This window comes from Anabrus simplex, chromosome 5 (genome assembly GCF_040414725.1).
Source record: "Anabrus simplex isolate iqAnaSimp1 chromosome 5, ASM4041472v1, whole genome shotgun sequence".
NCBI lineage: Eukaryota > Metazoa > Arthropoda > Insecta > Orthoptera > Tettigoniidae > Anabrus > Anabrus simplex.
The window spans coordinates 435,432,750-435,453,300 of NC_090269.1; the positions used below are offsets into that span (position 1 = coordinate 435,432,750).

The 20,551-nt window shown below is 38.5% G+C and overlaps 1 protein-coding gene across 1 annotated transcript in view; it reads right to left on the bottom strand.

Annotated features, from left to right (window-relative positions):
* LOC136875073 (zinc finger protein 665) overlaps positions 1 to 20,551 on the bottom strand; it is a 169,373-nt gene that overhangs the window by 130,025 nt on the left and 18,797 nt on the right. The window contains exons 4-5 of the mRNA XM_068227884.1: positions 19,916 to 20,011; positions 3,924 to 4,006 (exon numbers count right to left, since the gene is read on the bottom strand). Coding sequence (XP_068083985.1) covers positions 3,924 to 4,006; positions 19,916 to 20,011 — 179 coding nt within the window. The remainder of the gene's footprint in view (positions 1 to 3,923; positions 4,007 to 19,915; positions 20,012 to 20,551) is intronic.

Here is a 20,551-nt window from a genome sequence, read left to right on the forward strand (position 1 = left end):
GACTGTACAGATGGAGATGAAAACAGGAATAGTCATCGTTTCCAAGGATACTCCGGCAGAGTCTGGTTGTCCCAATGGTGGGATGCAGCAGTGTGGCTAAAACAGCTTATCAACCAGTTGAACAAAGAAGGTCAAATACCAAAATATTGGTGACAGAGCATCCATTAAAAATAAAGGAAGCATTGCCGATTTTTCTAATTACCACCCAATCGGACTTCTGAACCACGCAATGACAGTTTTTGAACAAGTCCTCAACCAAAGGATTAGTGACTTAGCCAAACTTACAATGGCCAAGCTGGATTTGTGAAAAATTGTGGCACAAAAGCTGTAATCCACACTGCAAGGTTGTTAGGTGAGAAACGCCACGACCGGGCTGGATAGCTGGAGTCGCTTAAGTGTAGCCAGTATCCAGTATTCGGGAAATAGTGGGTTCAAACCCCATTGTCGGCAGCCCTGAAGATGGTTTTCTGTGGTTTCCCTATTTTCACATCAAGCAAATGCTGGGGCTGTACCATAAATAAGACCTATCTGTATCGGTGCGACGTAAAGCAACTTTGAAAAAAAAAGTAAGGCAGAAACACTCCAAAAAGAATAAGATGCTTCATCTCCACTTTCTGCACCTTGAGAAGGCCTTCCTTTAGGGTACACATGACCTAATCTGGTCAGCGCTACGAGAACATACCTCTTCAGAACTTTTTTTTTTCTGGACAATTGCTCTACGTAACATGCAGGAGTTATGTTCAAGCTGCCGCAGGAGCATCCCATGACTTCTGCAGACACCCTGCCTTATCACCACTGTTGTTCATTCCTGTAATAGACATGTCATGTCAGATCTGAACAAGCCAATACCACGGACACTTCTCTATGCCAAAGGGGTCGTTCTGACTGCAGAGAAAAAGCTTCATCTCCACTGCCAACTGAAGATTGGAAGAATCCACTAGAGCAACCAAAAGAATCCTAGGGAGAGCCGGAGTGGCAATCAAAGATCGTTTTATGCAGTAAACTGCAAAGGTGTGACAGCAAAAAACATAACCACCAAATAGCCCAATGGCACACCCACAGTTAAGAGGACACTACTGGGTTAAAAGTTTGATAATGGGATATATAGTTGTGCTACACTGTTACATCACTGTTATAATAAGAATTCTGAAATAAAATTATATCATTACATTATTATTTACCTACAATCATCAGATTGTAAATTTACCTATGTGCAGAATTCTGGCAATTTTTTAGGCCACCTTAACAAATTTAAAATTTCTCTTGTAGCTGCCCATTTGATTACTTTATATTAATCATATACTACTTTTACTAATTCAGTAAATGTGTTTGCAATCAACACAGTACAAGCGCTTGACTGATGATGTGAGCTAAAATGAAAAGTAGGAAATGGCAACAATCAACCAGTATGACCGTAACAATGGAACAAACTTCAAATCACCACCTTGATATCTTGTTATGCTTACAACAATGTGGAAATTTTTGTTCAAAACTATGGTATCAAAGATGCAGATCTACTGATCTGAAGGTTTCATTTCTACAACCCTTCTGCTTTGCCGTCCACAAATGGTGGAATTTCACTTAACACACAGTAGAAATGGACAGATCACATGAAATTAAATCTAACCCTTCTGCTTTGGCATCCATAAATGGAGGAATTTGACTTAACACACAGTAGAACTGGACAGATCATATGAAATTAAATCTAACCACATAATTTTAAAAAAGACAATATTCCTAGCATTACTGTAATACTGAATGAAGCCATTAATATCCTGATCAATGGAAATAAATTATGTAACTTGAAATAATTATATTGTTTTCAATGTCAAAAATTTAACACTGGGCAAATTGGCCGTGCACGTAGAGGCGCACGGCTGTGAGCTTGCATCCGGGAGATAGTAGGTTCGAATCCCACTATCGGCAGCCCTGAAGACAGTTTTCCGTGGTTTCCCATTTTCACTCCAGGCAAATGCTGGGGCTGTACCTTAATTAAGGCCACAGCCACTTCCTTCCAACTACTAGGCCTTTCCTATCCCATCATTGCCATAAGACCTATCTGTGTCAGTGTGACGTAAAGCCCCTAGCAAAAAAAAAATTAAAAATTTTGAATTTGCAGATTTTAATAATATCTTGATGTAACAGCTGCAGATGACATTTCAGATGACAAAAATATGATGAACAAGTAATGCAGTGACAGTGAAAGAAAGAATACAATTTTCATCATTGCTTAAATGTATTACAATTAAGAAAATGGCAATTGCAACACCATGAAGGCATTGGTCGTTTGTGTTGATTTTCATGTTATGGAACAATGTCATGTAGGTATGTAAACGATCAAAGTTTCAGACCCATTGGATTGTTGCTACAGCTCTCCCCACGTGATTAGTCGCAGAGGAATCAACTCCTGTATACGGACTCTGGTGTAGCGTAGTTGATTTGCAGTCTGTGCAGTGAAGTGTTCCCCGTCAAACATGCCTTGACGACAGAGAAGAGCACGCTACCAACAACTGTCGCCGTTTGAGAGGGCTCGGATAATTGGGCTGTGTGAGGCTGGATTATCGCTAAGGACTGTCGCTGCACGTGTTGGCCGACATGCATCTACGGTACAACGTGTATGGCAGCAGTGGTCAAATGATGGTACCCACACTCGTAGACCTGGCACAGGCCCAGCGCGACAGACAACTGTGAGAGAAGATCGCTGCATCATTCGGATGGCTCGGATGGAGCCCCATGCAACAGCAGCACAAATTCTAGCAGCTGTGGTACCGCACGTTACACAACAAACAGTTGGTAATCGGCTGCGTGCAGCTGGCTTACAAGCCATGTCTCTGCAGAAGGTGTTCCATTGACCCCACAACAGCGACGGGTAAGGCTGGCCTGGTGTCGAGAAAGACCAACATGGGTCGATGAATGGCATAGGGTCGTCTTTAGTGATGAATCGCGCTTCTGTCTTGCCCGCAGTGATCACCGGAATCGTGAGCGCCTACGCACCGGGGAGAGGGGCCGCCCAGATCTTATTGTCGAGAGGCACAGAGGGCCAACACCAAGCATTATGGTCTGGGAAGCTATTGGCTTTAATTTGAAATCACAATTAGTGCTTGTTGAGTGCACTATGACTGCTCGACAGTACGTTGATAGGGTAGTCAATCCAGTGGTTGTCCCTATGATGGCGAACATTGCTAAAGGGATGTTTCAGCAGGACAATGCCCGGGTTCACACTGCACGCATCTCCAGAGAAGCTCTCCACGACATCACAACCTTAGAATGGCCCGCTAGGTCCCCGGACCTCAGTCCCATTGAGCATATGTGGGATATTATGGGTCGACAACTGGCCAACCGTCGTCAGCCACCCACAACTCTGGAACAACTGACCCGAGCAGTGCAGCAAGCATGGGCCACAATTCCTCAGGAAGGGATCCAGGGCCTTATTGACTCCATGCCTCGACGAATTCATCAATGTATTGCAGCTCGTGGTGGGCACATCCTGTATTTATTGTTGTCCGAACTTGCGGTCAGAGGGACCTGAAATTGTAACCATCGAATCACAACCGAACACTTGTACTGCATGTTCAATTGCAGCAAAGTAGCACCTCTCCTTCTGGGTGTTGCAATTTCCATTTTCTCAGTGTATAAGCAAATAAACTCCAGAAATATCTAGATCTACCAGATATTATTTTTGCAGATATCTATTCAATAAAACTACAATGAGGAACATTAATATGATCTTAAAGTTAATGAATATTTTAGATAATTTTAACAAGTCAATTTTTAATATACTAAGAGTATAAACGTAACCTTGTAAAGAAAGGATAAAACTGATGAAAATGGCCAATTTTTGGAGATAAATTATCCACAACTGAACACAACAGTGAATAGGTACAACCTTATTCCTATTTGTATAGGGTTTGTGGTGTACATACCCTGTTTCTTCCTTGATGTACAGAGCGAGCGGATCAGCAGTGTGTTGTTCTATGAATATTTCCTCCTTTGTGTCTTCAGAAGGCTATAAGTAAGATATGAGAAAAGTAGAATAAAGAAGTGAGGAAATAAATAAACACAGGAAACAGCTCAGAACATAATTTTCATATTGGCACAATGGAGCATAAATAATTTATATCCCAATAAAGATATATCCCTTTCAGACCAAGTACGCACAATTGTGCGGGTTCGTATTTTAGTTATCCCTGACCGTATTTGATGTTTTTTCGGCGCTACACCGGACTGCAGTGATTGTGCAGGACACGTGGCGTGTATTTCAATTGATTTTAGTATGCGCTTGACCGCCAGGGCGAAGGAAGAAGAGTTTAAAAAGCACAGTTGATCGGCGAGATGGTAGGAAGCAGTAGTGCCGAAAGTAAGTATTTATTTACTGCGTTTATATTAATCTAGAAGCTTTACTGAATACCGGAATATATTCAATGAAGTGTGTACATTGGTTAGTGAACGTAAATTTTGAAGCTACACCATCGTACGTGATACAACGAGGTTTTGAATTTTGATACGCGCGATTGTGTGGGTCCTGTTTTTCGGATGTTAGTTTTTATTTTATAAAACAAACTATTAATATGTGTATTGAGGAGCATTTTAGTCAGTTCTTGACGTACAAACAAAAATTCACACCTCCAGTTTTCTTTCAGGTCTGAAAGGGATAAGAATGGAATGGAACAGACGAGTGATAAGAGAGATAAGGGCATGAAAAGAAACACACGATACGATAGCACTAGACAAGGTAGCAATGGAATAAGAGAATCATGAAAGGACAAAGACTGTCTCCAAAACCTTACACAATACCATTCCTCGCTCCCTGTTCTCTTTTGTTTGATTCCTATTTCCACACTGACTAGCTATTTTCAATATAACCTTCTATTCACATTCCTTTGTTCCCACCTTTCTACACATGACTTGACTTGTTGCTTCTTTGTTCATTTCCATGTTCCTACGAGGACGGTTTGAAAAGTTCTCGGAAACACCGCTAGATGTCAGTACTAGAGCAACGAGGTTCCCACGCAATAAACGCACATCCTCTGTGAGTGAACATGTGGCGTGTCAGTGCTCTAGCTGCATGAGTGCGGTAGTGATGACTCCTTGTTGTTGTTCCCGCGTAGTGATTTGTGACAATGGGAAAAACTGAGATTCGAGCAGTGATTAAATACTTTGTAAAGAAAGGTATGAAAGCAAAGAAAATTCATATCGACTTTCAGAACACACTGGGGGACTCTGCTCCTTCATTTTCAACTGTTGTCAAGTAGACCAGCGAGTATAAATTTGGTCGGGAGAGCTTCGATTATGATCCGCGTAGTGAACGACCAAAAAGTGTTACGACCCCAGAATTTATCGCAAAAGTGCATAAAATGGTCATGGAGGATCATCGACTGAAAGTGCGAGAGATTGCTGAAGCTGTATGGATGTCTTCAGAACGGGTATATTATATTTTAACTGAAGAATTGGGTATGAAAAAATTATCTGCAAGATGGGTGCCACGACTCTTGACATCGGACAATAAACGCAACAGATTGGAAATGTCCGAACAAAGTCTGGCCCATTTTCAGTGCAACCAATAAGATTTTTTGCACCGGTTTGTGACTAGAGATGAAACTTGGGTCCACTACTATACCCCAGAGACAAAACAGCAGTCAGAAAGTGGAAAAATGCTGATTCACCACCACCAAAGAAAGCAAAGGCAGTGTGTTCGGCCGGAAAGGTTATGGCTCCAGTTTTCTGGGATGCAAAAGGCATTCTGCTGATAGATTATCTTCCTACTGGCCAAACAATTACGAGGCAATACTATGCAAACCTCCTAGACCAACTACAGGAAAAGATACACGAAACAAGGCCTGGTTTGGCAAGGAAAAAGGTCATCTATCATCAGGACAATGCTCCGCCGCACACAAGTGTTATTGCCATGGCAAAACTTCATGAACTGGGGCAAGAATTGTTGCCACATCCACCTTATTCACCCGATTTGGCACCATCAGACTTTCATCTATTCCCCAAGATGAAAATTTTTCTCGGTGGACAGAGATTTTCTACAAGGGAAGAACTGATGGCCGAATTGGAGAGGTATTTTGCAGGCCTGGAGGAATCTCATTTTCGAGATGGGATCAAGGCATTGGAACAGCGCTAGACCAAATGCATTAATCGCTAGACCAAATGCATTAGTCTACAGGGAGACCATGTTGAAAAATAAAAGCAGTTCCACCGAGGTAAGGCACTTAATTCTAGTACATTCTGAGAACTTTCCAAACCACCTACGTCTATAAGTTCATTCCCAAAACACCTCACTGTAATATCAAATAATCCCACATTATTCATGCCAATTTCCCAACAAGTGGACAATGCTTAAATCATAACTACAGAAATATCCATCATCTGTCCCTGTATATCACATTAAAATAAATAAATTACTTAATTAATACATAAATAAATCAACAATAAAATCCATCGATCAACACTGACCAGCATTTAGAGCTGTCACACAGGTGGCAGAATGTATATCAATTGTTTAAGTAAAAAACAAATTTGGAAATTTATGAAACTACTCTCATGGTAAATCATTTCTCTCGCTAACTCCCCTTTCTATAAATGAACATTTGAATTTCAAATTATTTTCATGTTGTGATCTTTCCTACTTTTAAAGAACACTGACTTAAATTTATTCATCTACTAATATCATTCCAAGTGATATCTTCAACGACAACTCACAATATATCACTTAGTCGTACAGCTTGTTTCCCTTCCCCAAGTCTTCCCAGCCCAAACTCTGCAAAATTTCTGTAACACGACTTTTTTTGTCAGAAATCACCCACAAGAAATGGAGCTGCTCTCTGTGCATTATTTCCTGTTCTCTAATCAAGTAATCCTACTCTAATTGTGGCCTTGCTGGAGATATAAATGCCCTCTCCTTCACAACCCCTAAATAACCCCACATAATCATTACAGGATTAAATAAAGCTTCACATACCCTAATGCTTTTAATTCTATTTTCAAGAAAAATAACCATCCTTTTAGTCACTATTTTATACAACTAAATTACACTCATTTTTGTCACTATTCACCAATAATTAGCCCCGTCAAAAGCCTTAGGTAGGTCAATCATGATACAGTCCAGTTAACCTCCTTAATCTAAAATATCTACTATATTATGCTTGAATCCTATACGTTGAAGTACACTAGAATAACATCTCCTAAACCTGAATTACGTTCTTTTGAAGCAGTTAGTAATTTTGTTAACGAGTATAATATAATCATACAGAATGCTTTCAAAGAGCTTGCATGCAACAACAGTTAAGATGACTAAACTGTAATTATTGGCATAATGTTTATCACCTTTTTTACACAACTCTTCATTTGTTTAGTATACTTGTTCCATACAAACAGTAATCAATTAAGCATCATAGATATGTACTCTGACTTTGGTATTTCCCTAGAAATCTTATCAAACACAGCAGCATTTCTAATTTTAAAATAGTGTATCTTATTGTCATGGCTTTGCTGGTGAGACCTACAGTTTACAGAACATTATGTCTTCTGGTATGTGCTAGAAATATGTTGTTGCTTTCACTGATCTATCGCAATTTTATCCTTCACTTTGACAACAGGAAAATGACCCAAGTATGAGTGATGCTAGTAGTGCCATAACTTATGCAGCCAATCCCTGCTAAGTATGGTGTGAAAATGTTGCTCAGATGGTTGGCAGAGTGATATGCAATGGTAACTTCTGGCTAAGTAAGGAAAGCAACGGGAAACTACTTCACTCTTCATTACCCCAGTATTCCTCTTCAGTGATGCCTAGGCCATCTATGACACCTAATGGTGGTGCTGCTGATGTTCCAACAAGCCTTCAGACTGAGGACTGAAAATACATACATCTTATTGTCGATGTCTTTTTAATCATATGCCCATGTGGAAATGGGTGAAACTCTCATCTTCTTAATGGAGCATTTTGAAGAGGAGATTATTGCTTCGGCGCCCATCAAGCCTATGATATGGTGGAGGTATGTTGATGATGCATTTGTGGTCTGGACAGAAGGTCCTGAGAAACTTCATCTAAATGAGCAACTTCCGTCAATAAAATTAACTATTTAGATGGAGTCAGACAGATGCCTTCCTTTCTTGGATGTTCTAGTAAGAAAGTAACCATATGGCTCATTAGGGCATACCGTCTATTGTAAGCCTACCCACACAAATTGCTTTCTTCATGCAGATTCTCACCACCATCCAGCACAAAAACAAGGCATTCTCACAAACTCGCCAAGAGGGCGAGACGAATTTGTGAGCCATCACATAACCAGGTGGAGATGGTCACACTCAAAGTTGCGTTCAAGGGTAATGGTTACAGCATTTTGCAGAGTCATAGAGCCCTACATCCCAGAGAAATGACCAAGATAAGCTCACATTACATTCACAACAGCACAGATCGAATTGCCAAGGCCCTCCGCAAACACAATATAAAAACCGTGTTTTGCACTGCCACTAAAATTGCTCACGGTCTGAGTAAAACCAAGGACAAATTGTCCCCACTTTTACATACTGGGGTATACGAAATTCCCTGTACTTGCAGAAAAGTATACATCACAAAATTTATACAAGGAGTAAGTTTAATACCACCTATACAATGCAATTTATGCCACTATAGTGTGGTTGAATACACATGGAAATTACCAAAAATTTGAAGTGTACATGTTTTGCCCACTATTTATTGGGCATCATCAGCCTCAATCAATCTTAGAACACACATGGTCTAAGGAGTCATAATAACTTACGTGTTGATGAATATTTAAGAAGTGTTTATACTGTGCATGCAAAATGTTTACAGTACAAAAATACTGAAGAAAACAGAACAAAATCACTTTGAAAAATTGAAATGTTCGTCTAAAAGTAATTGTCACACATTGTTTTTAAAAAGTAATCCATGTCTGACACTGAAATGGATCTTTTTGATGAAAAGCTTGAACAGTATATATTACATTTGGAAAACAGAATATCAAAAATAAGGCATCACAGGATAAGAACAAGGCGGTTAAAAGATACAGTATATGCTCATGTTTGAGGCCAATATTTAAAATAAGGATGGAAATATGTAGTTGAATTGGAGGCGGTATAGTTTAAGACGTCATGGAAAGTTGGATAAAAATCGTAGTATGTCGTGAAGTACTTGTCACTAGAAGTAGGAACTTCAGACTAATGTTGCAGATATATTAGGACAATAGAATAAATTGACAACATTGCTTACTACGGATATCCACGTCTACATGAGGCATTTTCTGGTTACACGAAATTGTTGCCCTGCCTACTTTCTTTTATTTGGATATTTTAGCAGCATTTGACGGCAAATTCTTTGATGTTTTTTAGCACTTCCTTTTATAATAGTGTATCTTATTGTCAAGGATTACATTTTAAAAACAATGTGTTACAATTACTTTTAGACGAACATTTCAATTTTTCAAAGTGATTTTAGTATAAGTTCTGTTTTATTCAATATTTTTGTACCGTAAACATTTTGCATCCACAGTATAAACACATGTTAAATATTCATCAATACGTTTTAAGTAAGTTATTATGGCTCCTTAGACCATGTGTGTTTTAAGATTGATTGAGGCAGATGATGCCCAATAAATAGTGGGCAAAACATGTACCCTTCAAATTTTTGGTAATTTCCATGTGTATTTAACCACACTATAGTGGAATAAATTGTATCGAATAGGTGGTATTAAAGTTACTCCTTGTATAAACTTTGTGATTAGCTATTTTTCAATATGGAATAATGACGAGAATAATAGTTTGTAAAGTATATATCGGCCAAACATGCCGGTCGATTGGTACCCGCATCAAAGAATATGAACATAATATTCGTCTCAACCAACCAGTCAAATTGGCAATAGCTGAGCACGCTCTATCGTCGGATCATGCTGTCATGTTCCAAGACGCTCGAGCTCTTACCCCACACTAGACACTACAAGTCCAGGATTATACGGGAAGCTGTCGGAATACGTAGATTTCCTAACAATTTCAACAGGGACACCAGCTAACAATTAAGTAATACCTGGTTGCCAGCCATTAAGTATTTACATAGGTAGTTCCCTTCCCTGTCCATTCACCGTTGTTATTTTGTCTTGGTATTTTCCAAATTCATACGTTCCTCATTGCCAGATGTTTCATTCCAGGCTTGTATCTATGTTCTACACTTGTCAATGTCATATGTTACACAAACATGTTAGGTGAGCCGATCAGACTGATTGTGACGGATCGGTCAGCTCCTGCTTCGAAAGCTTGCATTGTCCCACGTCCTGGGGGCCATGTGGTGGCGAATGAACGTACCATTCCCACCTCTATTACAATGTTCCAAATTCTAGGGTGTCATTGTTTAATCCCTTAACTGGGTACTAAATTCTGCACATGCATAACCTGTCCTGAGTACTTTTTACCCTCTTCGTGATATTTAAATATTTCCTTCATAAAGGTGTACGCAATTACTTTAATCTAATACCCCACAGCACTTATGCCCTTGAAATAGCTTTGGCCTGCCCAGCGGACTCTGCTCAGTCCAAAGGCCTGCAGATTACGAGGGACCCTCTGGTCAGCACGACACATCCTCTTGGTCGTTATTCAGAGCTTTCGAGACAGGGCCGCCATCTCAACATCAGATAGCTCCTCAATTCTAATCACGTAGGCTGATTGGCCCTCGAACCAGCCTTCAGGTTGAGGGAAATATTCCTGACCTGGCCGGGAATTGAACCCGAGGCCTCCAGGAGAGAGGCAGGCACGTTACCCCTACACCACGGGGCCTGCAGTTTAATCTAATACGATAGTAATTATTATTCTTCAATAATGTGATACTAACATTATGAAACTGTCGAAATACCCGCACAATCAAGCCGATCTACTTTGCGTTTGGAAACCATGCTTCGCAACATAAATGGCTGCACGGGAACTTCATGCAAGGCGCCAAAACAAATACATTTCACGAAGCTGTGACAGCTCTAAAAAAAAATACACAGCATGATCTCGTGGAAAACATATCAACTAATGTGACAGTTTCCATGGCAACGCCATATGCCTTCACCCTCAAGATAAATACGCGATAAAGGTAGTCTGTTCAGTTAATAACTGGAATATACATCACCTACGAACGCGCTGAAGTACTCTGCGATATTGTGCACATCACTAAAATCTATATTTGTCTTATTGACACTTGTAAAAGCAAACCCTGGTCTTGTGGCAACATTCTCAACAAAGTGAGATGGCTGAGTTACATTCTGAACGTCGTCCGCGTCATTTGGTTCGTCGGGAACAACTTCACTTTCACTCTCAGGATCACTTTCACGGTCCTCTTCATCAGTATGAATCCACTCATGATCATCAGATAAAGAAGATACCTCATCATCAATCTCCATTCCTAAAACTGTCGAAATACACTCACAATCAAACTGATCTACTTTTTGTTTGGAAGCCATGCTTCGTGACATAAATGGCTGCATGGGAACTTCGTGCCAGGTTCCAAAACAAATACATTTCATGAAGCTGTGACAGCTCTAAAAGAACAATACACAGCATGATCTCGTAGAAAACATATCGACTAATGCCACAGATTCCATGGCAACGCCATATGCCTTCACACTCAAGATAAATACGCAATAAATTTTACGATCGAATAATGCCGTAATACCCACTGTAGAAGCCCAGCTCGAAAACGTCAAAAGGCATTATACCCAGTTAAGGGGTTAAGAAGCCTTTCTCGTAGACAGTCGAGATTTCTTCTGAAGACGCAGAGCACAGTTCTCTGAAAAATGTTAAGAATTTAACCTTATTTTCTTGACAAGGCATAAGCCCAAAAGCCTACCCAGTATAATGTCTATATAAATTTTTCATTGACTACGTACACAACATTCAGTTTGATGATATTTCCTTGGTTTATGGTAAAGACAAAAAGGTGAAAACTTTGAATGTAATTAACAGTCAAAAACAATAGCCAGTTGAATTACTAACAAAGATTAATTAAACATAACCTATGGCAAATTAGGGTCATTTATGATTATTTTTGCAGTTTCTCATTCACCAAATAACAGTCTGCTTTACATCATGCCAACACACACAGATCTTATGATGACATAAAACAGGGTTAATATTGGTGTGAAAACTTGAAACCATTGAAATCCTTCACTTCAGAGCTATCGACAGTGGGTTCGAACCCACCATCTCCCAAATTTACACCGATACCTACATGGCCAGTTGTTCATTACCTAAAAAAGAAGGTATGGACTTCCAGTCTGCAGCAAACATCATAAATTCAAGACTGCTATGTAGACATCTGTATTTCCTAAACGTGTAAATTACAGGAAGAAATCAAAATTTTGGAAGAACTACAAAACCTAATCAATCACAGAGGCTTCAACTTATGGAAAACGACCTCTACAGGCCCAGTCTAACTGAATTCAATTCCAGCTTATCACAGACAGATGCAACCAAATTAGCTCAAAGATGATGACAATGATGTATTAAATAATTTTGAATAATCTGGGCACCATTTCAGAATCAATTTAATGTCGTATGAATCGTGAGAACAGAACATGAATATTATACAACCGCTTTGTCTAAAACACTGTTCAGTCATGAAATATACATATCTTCAATTCATTAGGACTTATAGGACCAACTGAAACACTCTGGAAGCCTGTGGTAAAAGTGTAAGCCAGATCACTTAGCATTGAAGCTCAAGTGATGACAATGCTGCAGTGTGTAAAATGCAAGGTAGTAGTGATTAAAAGCTCTTCCTTCAGTTTCACAGATTTGAAGAGCCCTACTCAAGAAGACATTAAAGTTTCCAGACTACAAACCTGCGGCATTATCATTAAAGGACATTATGGTTATGTTCCTTAAACATTCCTTTCATTTTATTTAAATTTGCCACATCATTATTAACTAAAATTCTGAATTAGTGATTGGATTTAATTTAATACAACTATGGTAGTCATTTTCTCATTGGATATTTTATGGCACATCACTGGATATAACATTGCAACTGACTCATCAACTGTTTGTGTACTGCTCTCTATCGCCACCGTTTTGAACCCTGGGAGTTAAGCTGTGAATCTCTCACCGACAACATGCCTGTTGATTTAACTCCGTCTAAGATCGCCTGTATTGGTTCGGAGTGTCTCAACCACCCTAGTATGATTAACCAGCGCTTCGTGACGGGTTTTTTAACGTAAAACCTAGTGGTGGGTGGTAGTTTTGGCTATTTTGACAAAATTGTTAATTTAATCCTCTGATGTGACTATTACGTTCTTCTTCTGTGCAAGCCTGTTGCCAATGCATTATTGGAATTCTTAACAGTAAATCATGTGCAGAATTTAACTTATACATCATCGTCACCTCGTTTGGTAAGTCAAATTCTGCATAAACTGTTTATTCCTCTCTAGGTCTTCAAGCTCACCACTATGAAGAAGCTTCATTAATTGTACTAAACAAAATGTCAGATACGTGCACAATATTACTGCTGTAATTCACTTGGAAGTGCCAATCACCTTGAAACATTGAAATAGGGCTGTGGCCAAATATATCGAAAACTTTCAGGTTATCTCCAGGAATTACTGTTCAGTAATTTTTGCCAGTGAAGAACAGACATCTGAAGGAATTCTAAAACCTTAACAGAACATCCATTGGTTGCAACTCGCTTGTTCAGACATTTAAAATATATCATTTCTAGGCCTTAGAATACAACACCGTATTCCTCCATATATCGAGCAGTCTGTGTTGTATATATCCATCAGTGAGGTCTTATTTATCGAACATGATTTTTAAATATCCAACAGCAAGGTTTTAAATACCAAACAGAAAGATTTATTACAAATCACTTTACCTTTAGACATTATATGGTAGTAATAATATGAACAAACTAGAAATAAAACTTACAAAATGCTTTCCAGTCAGTGACTGGGTCAGGGATGAAATGAACGAAGCCCCCATCTTGAAGCGAGGATGGAAACTGTGCCGGCTGCCAAAGCCTGTCTCACTCCTCTGGGGCAATGATTCATGACTGACAGAGGAAATGAAATGATGGTGGAAAGTGTTACTAGAATGAAAGATGACACGGAAAACCGGAGTACCCGGAAAAAACCTGTCCTGCCTCTGCTTTGTCCAGCACAAATTGCACATGGACTGACAAGGATTTGAACCACTCAGCCCAGCAGTGAGAGGCTGACACGCTGTCGCCTGAGCCACAGAGTCTCTCCGAATAAAACAGAATTGTACATAAATATAAATCACAAAAGTAGAGGAGGCTATATTAATACATAATAAAATATCCTAAAAAAACACTAAAACCACTTTCTTATCTCTGTCTTTCCACAGAGAGCAGAACATATCTTTAATCATGCTTGTTTCTTTCTATTCATTCTTTCCGGTACTCCTCTGAAGATATCACGTATATCTTTGAAAGAAAACATGCTATTACTTGAGGTGGGTGAGCTAGCAAGTTCCAAAGCAATTTATGCTCATTCACCAATTTTGGCTTGTGAACCTTTACTCCGCTCTTCAAAATAACAACACCAGGAAGGTCCTTTTTGGGAGAAGGTACTTCTAAATGTTCACCATTCCACGTAAAATCATCTCTGCCCTGATCATCATCTTGTTCTGATGAACTATCTTTTATGGTTTCATTTTGATTAGCCATTGTTTTAATTGATTTAGTTGCATTGTAATGAGTTGTAAGACATTGTAAAAGAAATCTAACTATACCCGATAAGGGTTCAAATTGAGGCCCTCTGAAGTTAGAGATGGACGGCTCAGCAGTCATGAGCACAGAAATGCGGACTTCAGTACTAAAGAAAACAGTACTAGAAATAAAAATAATTTTCAGTGGTGTTCGATATTAAGGGTAGTTTTTGTATTGAATGAACCTCAGTTATCAAACGACCCTTCGATTTATAAAATGGAAGTCAAATAACGAACAGTAGTTTATTTTAGAAATAAATATGTACATTGGTGAAAACTCACAACACAAGATATTAATGAACATTTATGTATGTTAATATAACCTGTTGTTTAAAGGATACATTCTGAAGACACCATTTTACTTGCAAAAACAAGTAATCACAGGTACACCTTAGTAACAATACAAAGACTTCATTAAAATCCTGCCAAACCAAAGTTCTGAGACTTCCCCACATTCACCAACACAGTAACGACTTTGACCTATCGATTAACATAAAGCTAAGTTTAGAGGGGTGAATTTAGAAATCTCAGATATTACGTAAACTTATCATATCTTTATTTTGCAACGAGATATGTGAAATGTTTGACTTTAAAAGGCGTTTTATATAAAGTGCCATTTCCTTACTTCAAGATGTGAATATTTTGTGCGAGAAATTATTAACTAGTGTTAAATGCAACGTGTCAACTAAAGGTATCTCCAACTTACTTGTATGTGAAATTTGTTATTAGGACCAAGTAGTCCATGAATGACACGACATACTGTCATAATAATTGGCACATGACTGTTCTCATGTGGCAGTATCACACTTTTTTTGAAGAATTGGATACGATTCGCATTTAAAGTTCTCAGCAGTGTAACATTCAAAGCTTAATACTTTTGTTTTTTCATACTGAGTGGTCATGAGGTTGACCACCTAGGCATGTACATGATGTTCCTACTAGTTGTCTGCAAATGTAATACTTGGATCTTTGTAATTCTGTTCCAAAGTGGATACCGAAGTGAGTTTATTTTTGTAGATTCATATGGTAATTTGCTTGCCATTTATTATAAATTTTATTTTATTTCTCTTGGATTATTTAAGGTCCGGTTTCACCTCATTCTGTTCTTTGCCTGACACCACAATTTTCATTTTTGTGAGATGTTGCCTTGTTGCCTTACGATTAGACAATGCACGCCTTACCATCTTATTGCTGTTGGTGGTGGTGATTATTGAATTTTGTGACCTGGAATCTTGGTTATGGTGTGTGCTGGTGTTGGTGTATTTAATGTATCAAAACTTGGTCACCGGACGATTTGGCCGTGCAGTTAAGAGCGCGCTCCTGTGAACAGGCATCCGGGAGATAGTGGGTTCGAATCCCAATGTTGGCTGCCTTGAAGATCGTTTTCTGTGGTTTCCCATTTTCACACCAGGCAAATGCTGGGGCTGTACCTTAATTAGGGCCATGGCCGCTTCCTTCCGACTCCTAAGCATTTCCTATACCATTGTCACCATATGTCGGTGTAAAGTAAAGCCACTAGCAAAAAAACTTGGTCATGGTTATTATTTTACTGAACTTTGTTGGGTTTTACGTATTTAATGTTCTGCTTTCTGGTTAAAATTAATTTTGTTCCTCTTACTTTAAATTTCATTGCATCAATTCCTATTTTTAGCTTGTTTATCCTTAATTTATCTATTTGCATTACATTATTTTTTCCTTGGTTCTCCCCTTGTGCGTGTCTTATATTTGTATTGGCTTGAAGATACCCATATGTATTCACTCAAGTTCCTTTCTCGTATAAACAAAGTATGTGATAAGGTTTGGTCTAAAAAAATTCTTATCTAAGGCAATGTAACTTAATTGGGTAAAATATAAACATATAAACAAATAAAAAATATAAACCAAAACATAAAAAAACCAAATCCCACAGCAATTAATGCCCTTGAAAGGGCCTTGGCCTGCCCAGCAACCGCTGCTCAGCCTGAAGGCCTGCAGATTACGAGGGGCATGTGGTCAGCACAATGCATCCTCTTGACCGTTATTCTGGGCTTCCGAGAACAGGGCCGCCATCTCACCATCAGACGGCTCCTTGATTCTAATCACGAAGGCTGAGTGGACCCCGAACCAGCCCTCAGGTTGAGAGAAAATCCCTGACCTGAGTGGGAATTGAACCTGGGGCCTGCCGACAAGAGGCAGGCATGCTTCTTATTAACCACGAGGCTGGCAAAATATAGGGACACCCCTACCCGGAAATTGTATACATGAGCAGTATCGTATATTGTACACATGACACAAATATAGGTCCTGTAAATATGAAGACCACTCATAATTCTACAAATTTCAATACCATGCTCGGAAGATACTGAAATTTCAAACATGTATCGATAGTCATATTTGTGGTTAAAAACCCATGTGGTTAACAACCCATTTCAATTTCTCTTACCATAACTGATATATGAATTATGTCTGTGGTATGCCATTTTAAGAAGTCGGGTATCCAAGATGATTTTCCCTTAATTTAAAATCTATCTAGATGCTATTTATTTTAAATTCTAGAAATTTTATTTTCATATCTTCTATTTATCCACCTACTGTTCTTATTATTACATTAAATTTTGATCTTTAAACTATGGCATATGTTGTTATTTCTGGTAATTGTTCTCTTTCTTATACTCTGTAAGATCCACTCCTCTGTTGCAGTCAATTGAGCTTAGTACCTACCCAGATATTGCATTCTTTCCAGTCCTGTCTTGTGCTTTGTGGCATCCCTCAGAAGTTGGTGTGATGTTTGCACTGGGATAACCACTGAACTTTCTTGTTGTTGTGCTCACAATTGACACTGATGCTTGCTGTGTTGTGCTCTCACTTGTTTTGCTGCCATGGTGTTCAATTGTTTGTACACCACAAAATGAGTGGTACCATATGCGAAGCAAAGAAAAAACACTCTGCCTTAGTGTCCAAATGGCCACAAATGAACAAAATCTTCAACAATTCACTCTGTTGGCATGGTCCCAAACTGTTGAACTAAGATGCCTTGGGTTGGCCGAAATCAAAACGTGATGTTCAAATTTATCTCACAGAATAAAGAATGCCACCAATTTTTTTCTTACAGCCATGCACGATGATCTATTCATAATAAAAGTTTTGAAATTAAGCAAAGTACAAGGAGTAGTTGCTTATTGTTTGAGACTTGCCTCACATTACAAGTAATAAATCTCATTGTAGACCGTACTGGACATCAGATATGAACATTAAAACAAGAATAATAGTTAACACCAACTTTCCAATACTTATCTTTCATTATATTTAGGGAATAAACATTATAACAGGCGTTGAAGATGGGACATGTTTCGTTTAACAGTCGTAAGCATCATCAGCCGAAAATAAATCTTAGCCTAAAGTTAGGTCAGGGCACTGAACCTAGTGTCCTTAACATATATGGCACCCTAAGAATCAAAACTTATTTTCACTCTTGTTTTTATGTTTGAACATTCTGATTGACTGACTGGGAACAATGATATCCTAATGATTTTAATTATTTCACTACCAGCTCTGTATTGACTTTCTGTTCTTATCCTCTGTCTCAACTCAATTGTGCTTTTTCTCTTAGCCATGTCGTAACATTCTATGTTTTTTTCACTCTAGTTTTAAACCTATTTTAATTTTCTAAATATAAACGTTGATTCTTAGGGTGCCATATATGTTAAGGACACTAGGTTCAGGGCCCTGACCTAACTTAAGGCTAAGATTTATTTTCGGCTGATGATGCTTACGACTGTTAAGCGAAACATGTCCCATCCTACAACGCCTGTTGTAATGTTTATTTCCTAAATATAAGGAAAGCTAAGTATTGGAAAGTTGGTGTTAACTATTATTCTTGCCTCACATTGTTGTAAACAGCCCATGGAGTGAAATTGAAGTTCACAGTTCATAGTGAATTTGAACACTGCACTCAAATTTTGAATTAAAGTTAAGTAGGAAGCTATCAACTTATATTAAAACTATAAATGCAATCACAGATCAAGAAGACAATCTCTATGTCAGCAGAGGACTGAACAATGCCCAAATTCTAGTTGAGTTATAACACCACATCTATCTGCATCCATACCAACATCTAACATAGCTAATACAAGTTAATGTTCATGGCAGAACACCTTCGAATACTTCATCGTGACACTCCACTCTTAAACACATCTCTAATTCAGATAGAATTTCTGCATTCCATCAGCAAAAGGGACGGTAAAGAAGCCACACTCGTGCACGTCACAAGTGTTGCAAACTGAATGCTGATACTTTTATACAATTAATGTGAAATACAACAAGGGGGCATGTAACACCGGAGCAACCATTCCTTAACACTGGAATAGACTATTCTGGAACAATGCTAATAAAAAATGTAGTGAAGTCAGGCAAGACCACACTGCCTAGCTACCAAGGCTGTCTACATAGATATGATACTTGATCTGACCACAACTACATTTCTCACTGCTCTTCGTCGACTTCATTCTCATGGACGTCAACCCCTGAACATTTACAGTGATAACGGCAAGAACTTCTTCAGAGCAGCTAGAGAAATAAAAAGCAATTCTGCAAGACATTCCTCAGAGAAAAGAATACTTCACTGAAACTGCAGGCATGGGACTGACTTGGAATTTCATCCCTCCTGCAGAATCACACTCTGGTGTAATCTGGGAAACAGCTGTCAAGAGTCTGATATATCACCTCAGAAGTGTGATGGGTACTTATTGCTTCACCAACAATGAACTGACCACTCTTGCAAAAGATACTTCCTCTCAACATAGTTAACCCTTCCGACAATTCTTATCTATCTACCATATTTTCTTGCATAATTAATACCCTTGCATAATTTACACATCCCAATATTTTTGCTCAACAGTAACAAAAAAATGTATCTTATACCAAATTTGTGTTTGAAGATATTTATGCAGTCAAAAGTATTAGTAGCAATAATGCCCGTTCCAAATGATATGCATTGGAGGTCTTAGGAGCCATCCCATCTGCTATGTCATACCTAATGCAAGATCTTGAAACAACTTGAACAAAATAAAAATTAGGCAAGTAAAGAGTCAACATAAAGTATATTCTCCATAGTACTATCAATCATGCACATAGAAATGAATGGTTAATCTTTGATATCTGATGAGCCACATTCCTACCATTTTCATTACATGACAATGGCTTATCAAATTATGTACATTACCTCAAATGAACAATCCTCTGTTGGCTCTGGCTCTGTTAACTCTGATTTGGCTTCTTTTTTCAGAGTCATATTTTCTGTTACATGTTCAATAGTTTCCTGTGGAAAAGAAGGTATATTAGGTAAGCACGTTACACACTTCTACAAATACAGTCACCAACAAAACAGAATGGTAATTCATTACATGCCAATTTAACAGTTAATTTTAAAATTTCGCTAAAGTTTACAGAAGGTTTGTACCAGGAGACAATTCTTAAAAGCCAAAGGCTGAATTGAGATTGGTGTTACTATCCTTGCTCACACCTAATGTCATTGAAAGGACAAGAATATTATCCAAATATAAACTGAGAGTTTTCTAGGCATACGAGAAGATGGAATTAGAGCTATCTTGTACAGACTTTTGGAACTAAGCAGTCACAGACCTAAACAATAAATCATAAAAGCTGCTTTATATGTCAAATCATATTTTAAAATTTTAGAGGTTGCTTGAAGCACGTAAAAGTGATAGAAGTGTTCTAAATTTGTTGACATATAGTGGGATATATAAATCCTACATACTCAGCATAGAGTTTGTTTACAAACAGATTAAAATACCTTAAAATATCTGAAGCACATTCTCTACTCAGGTTTTGCCAAGCT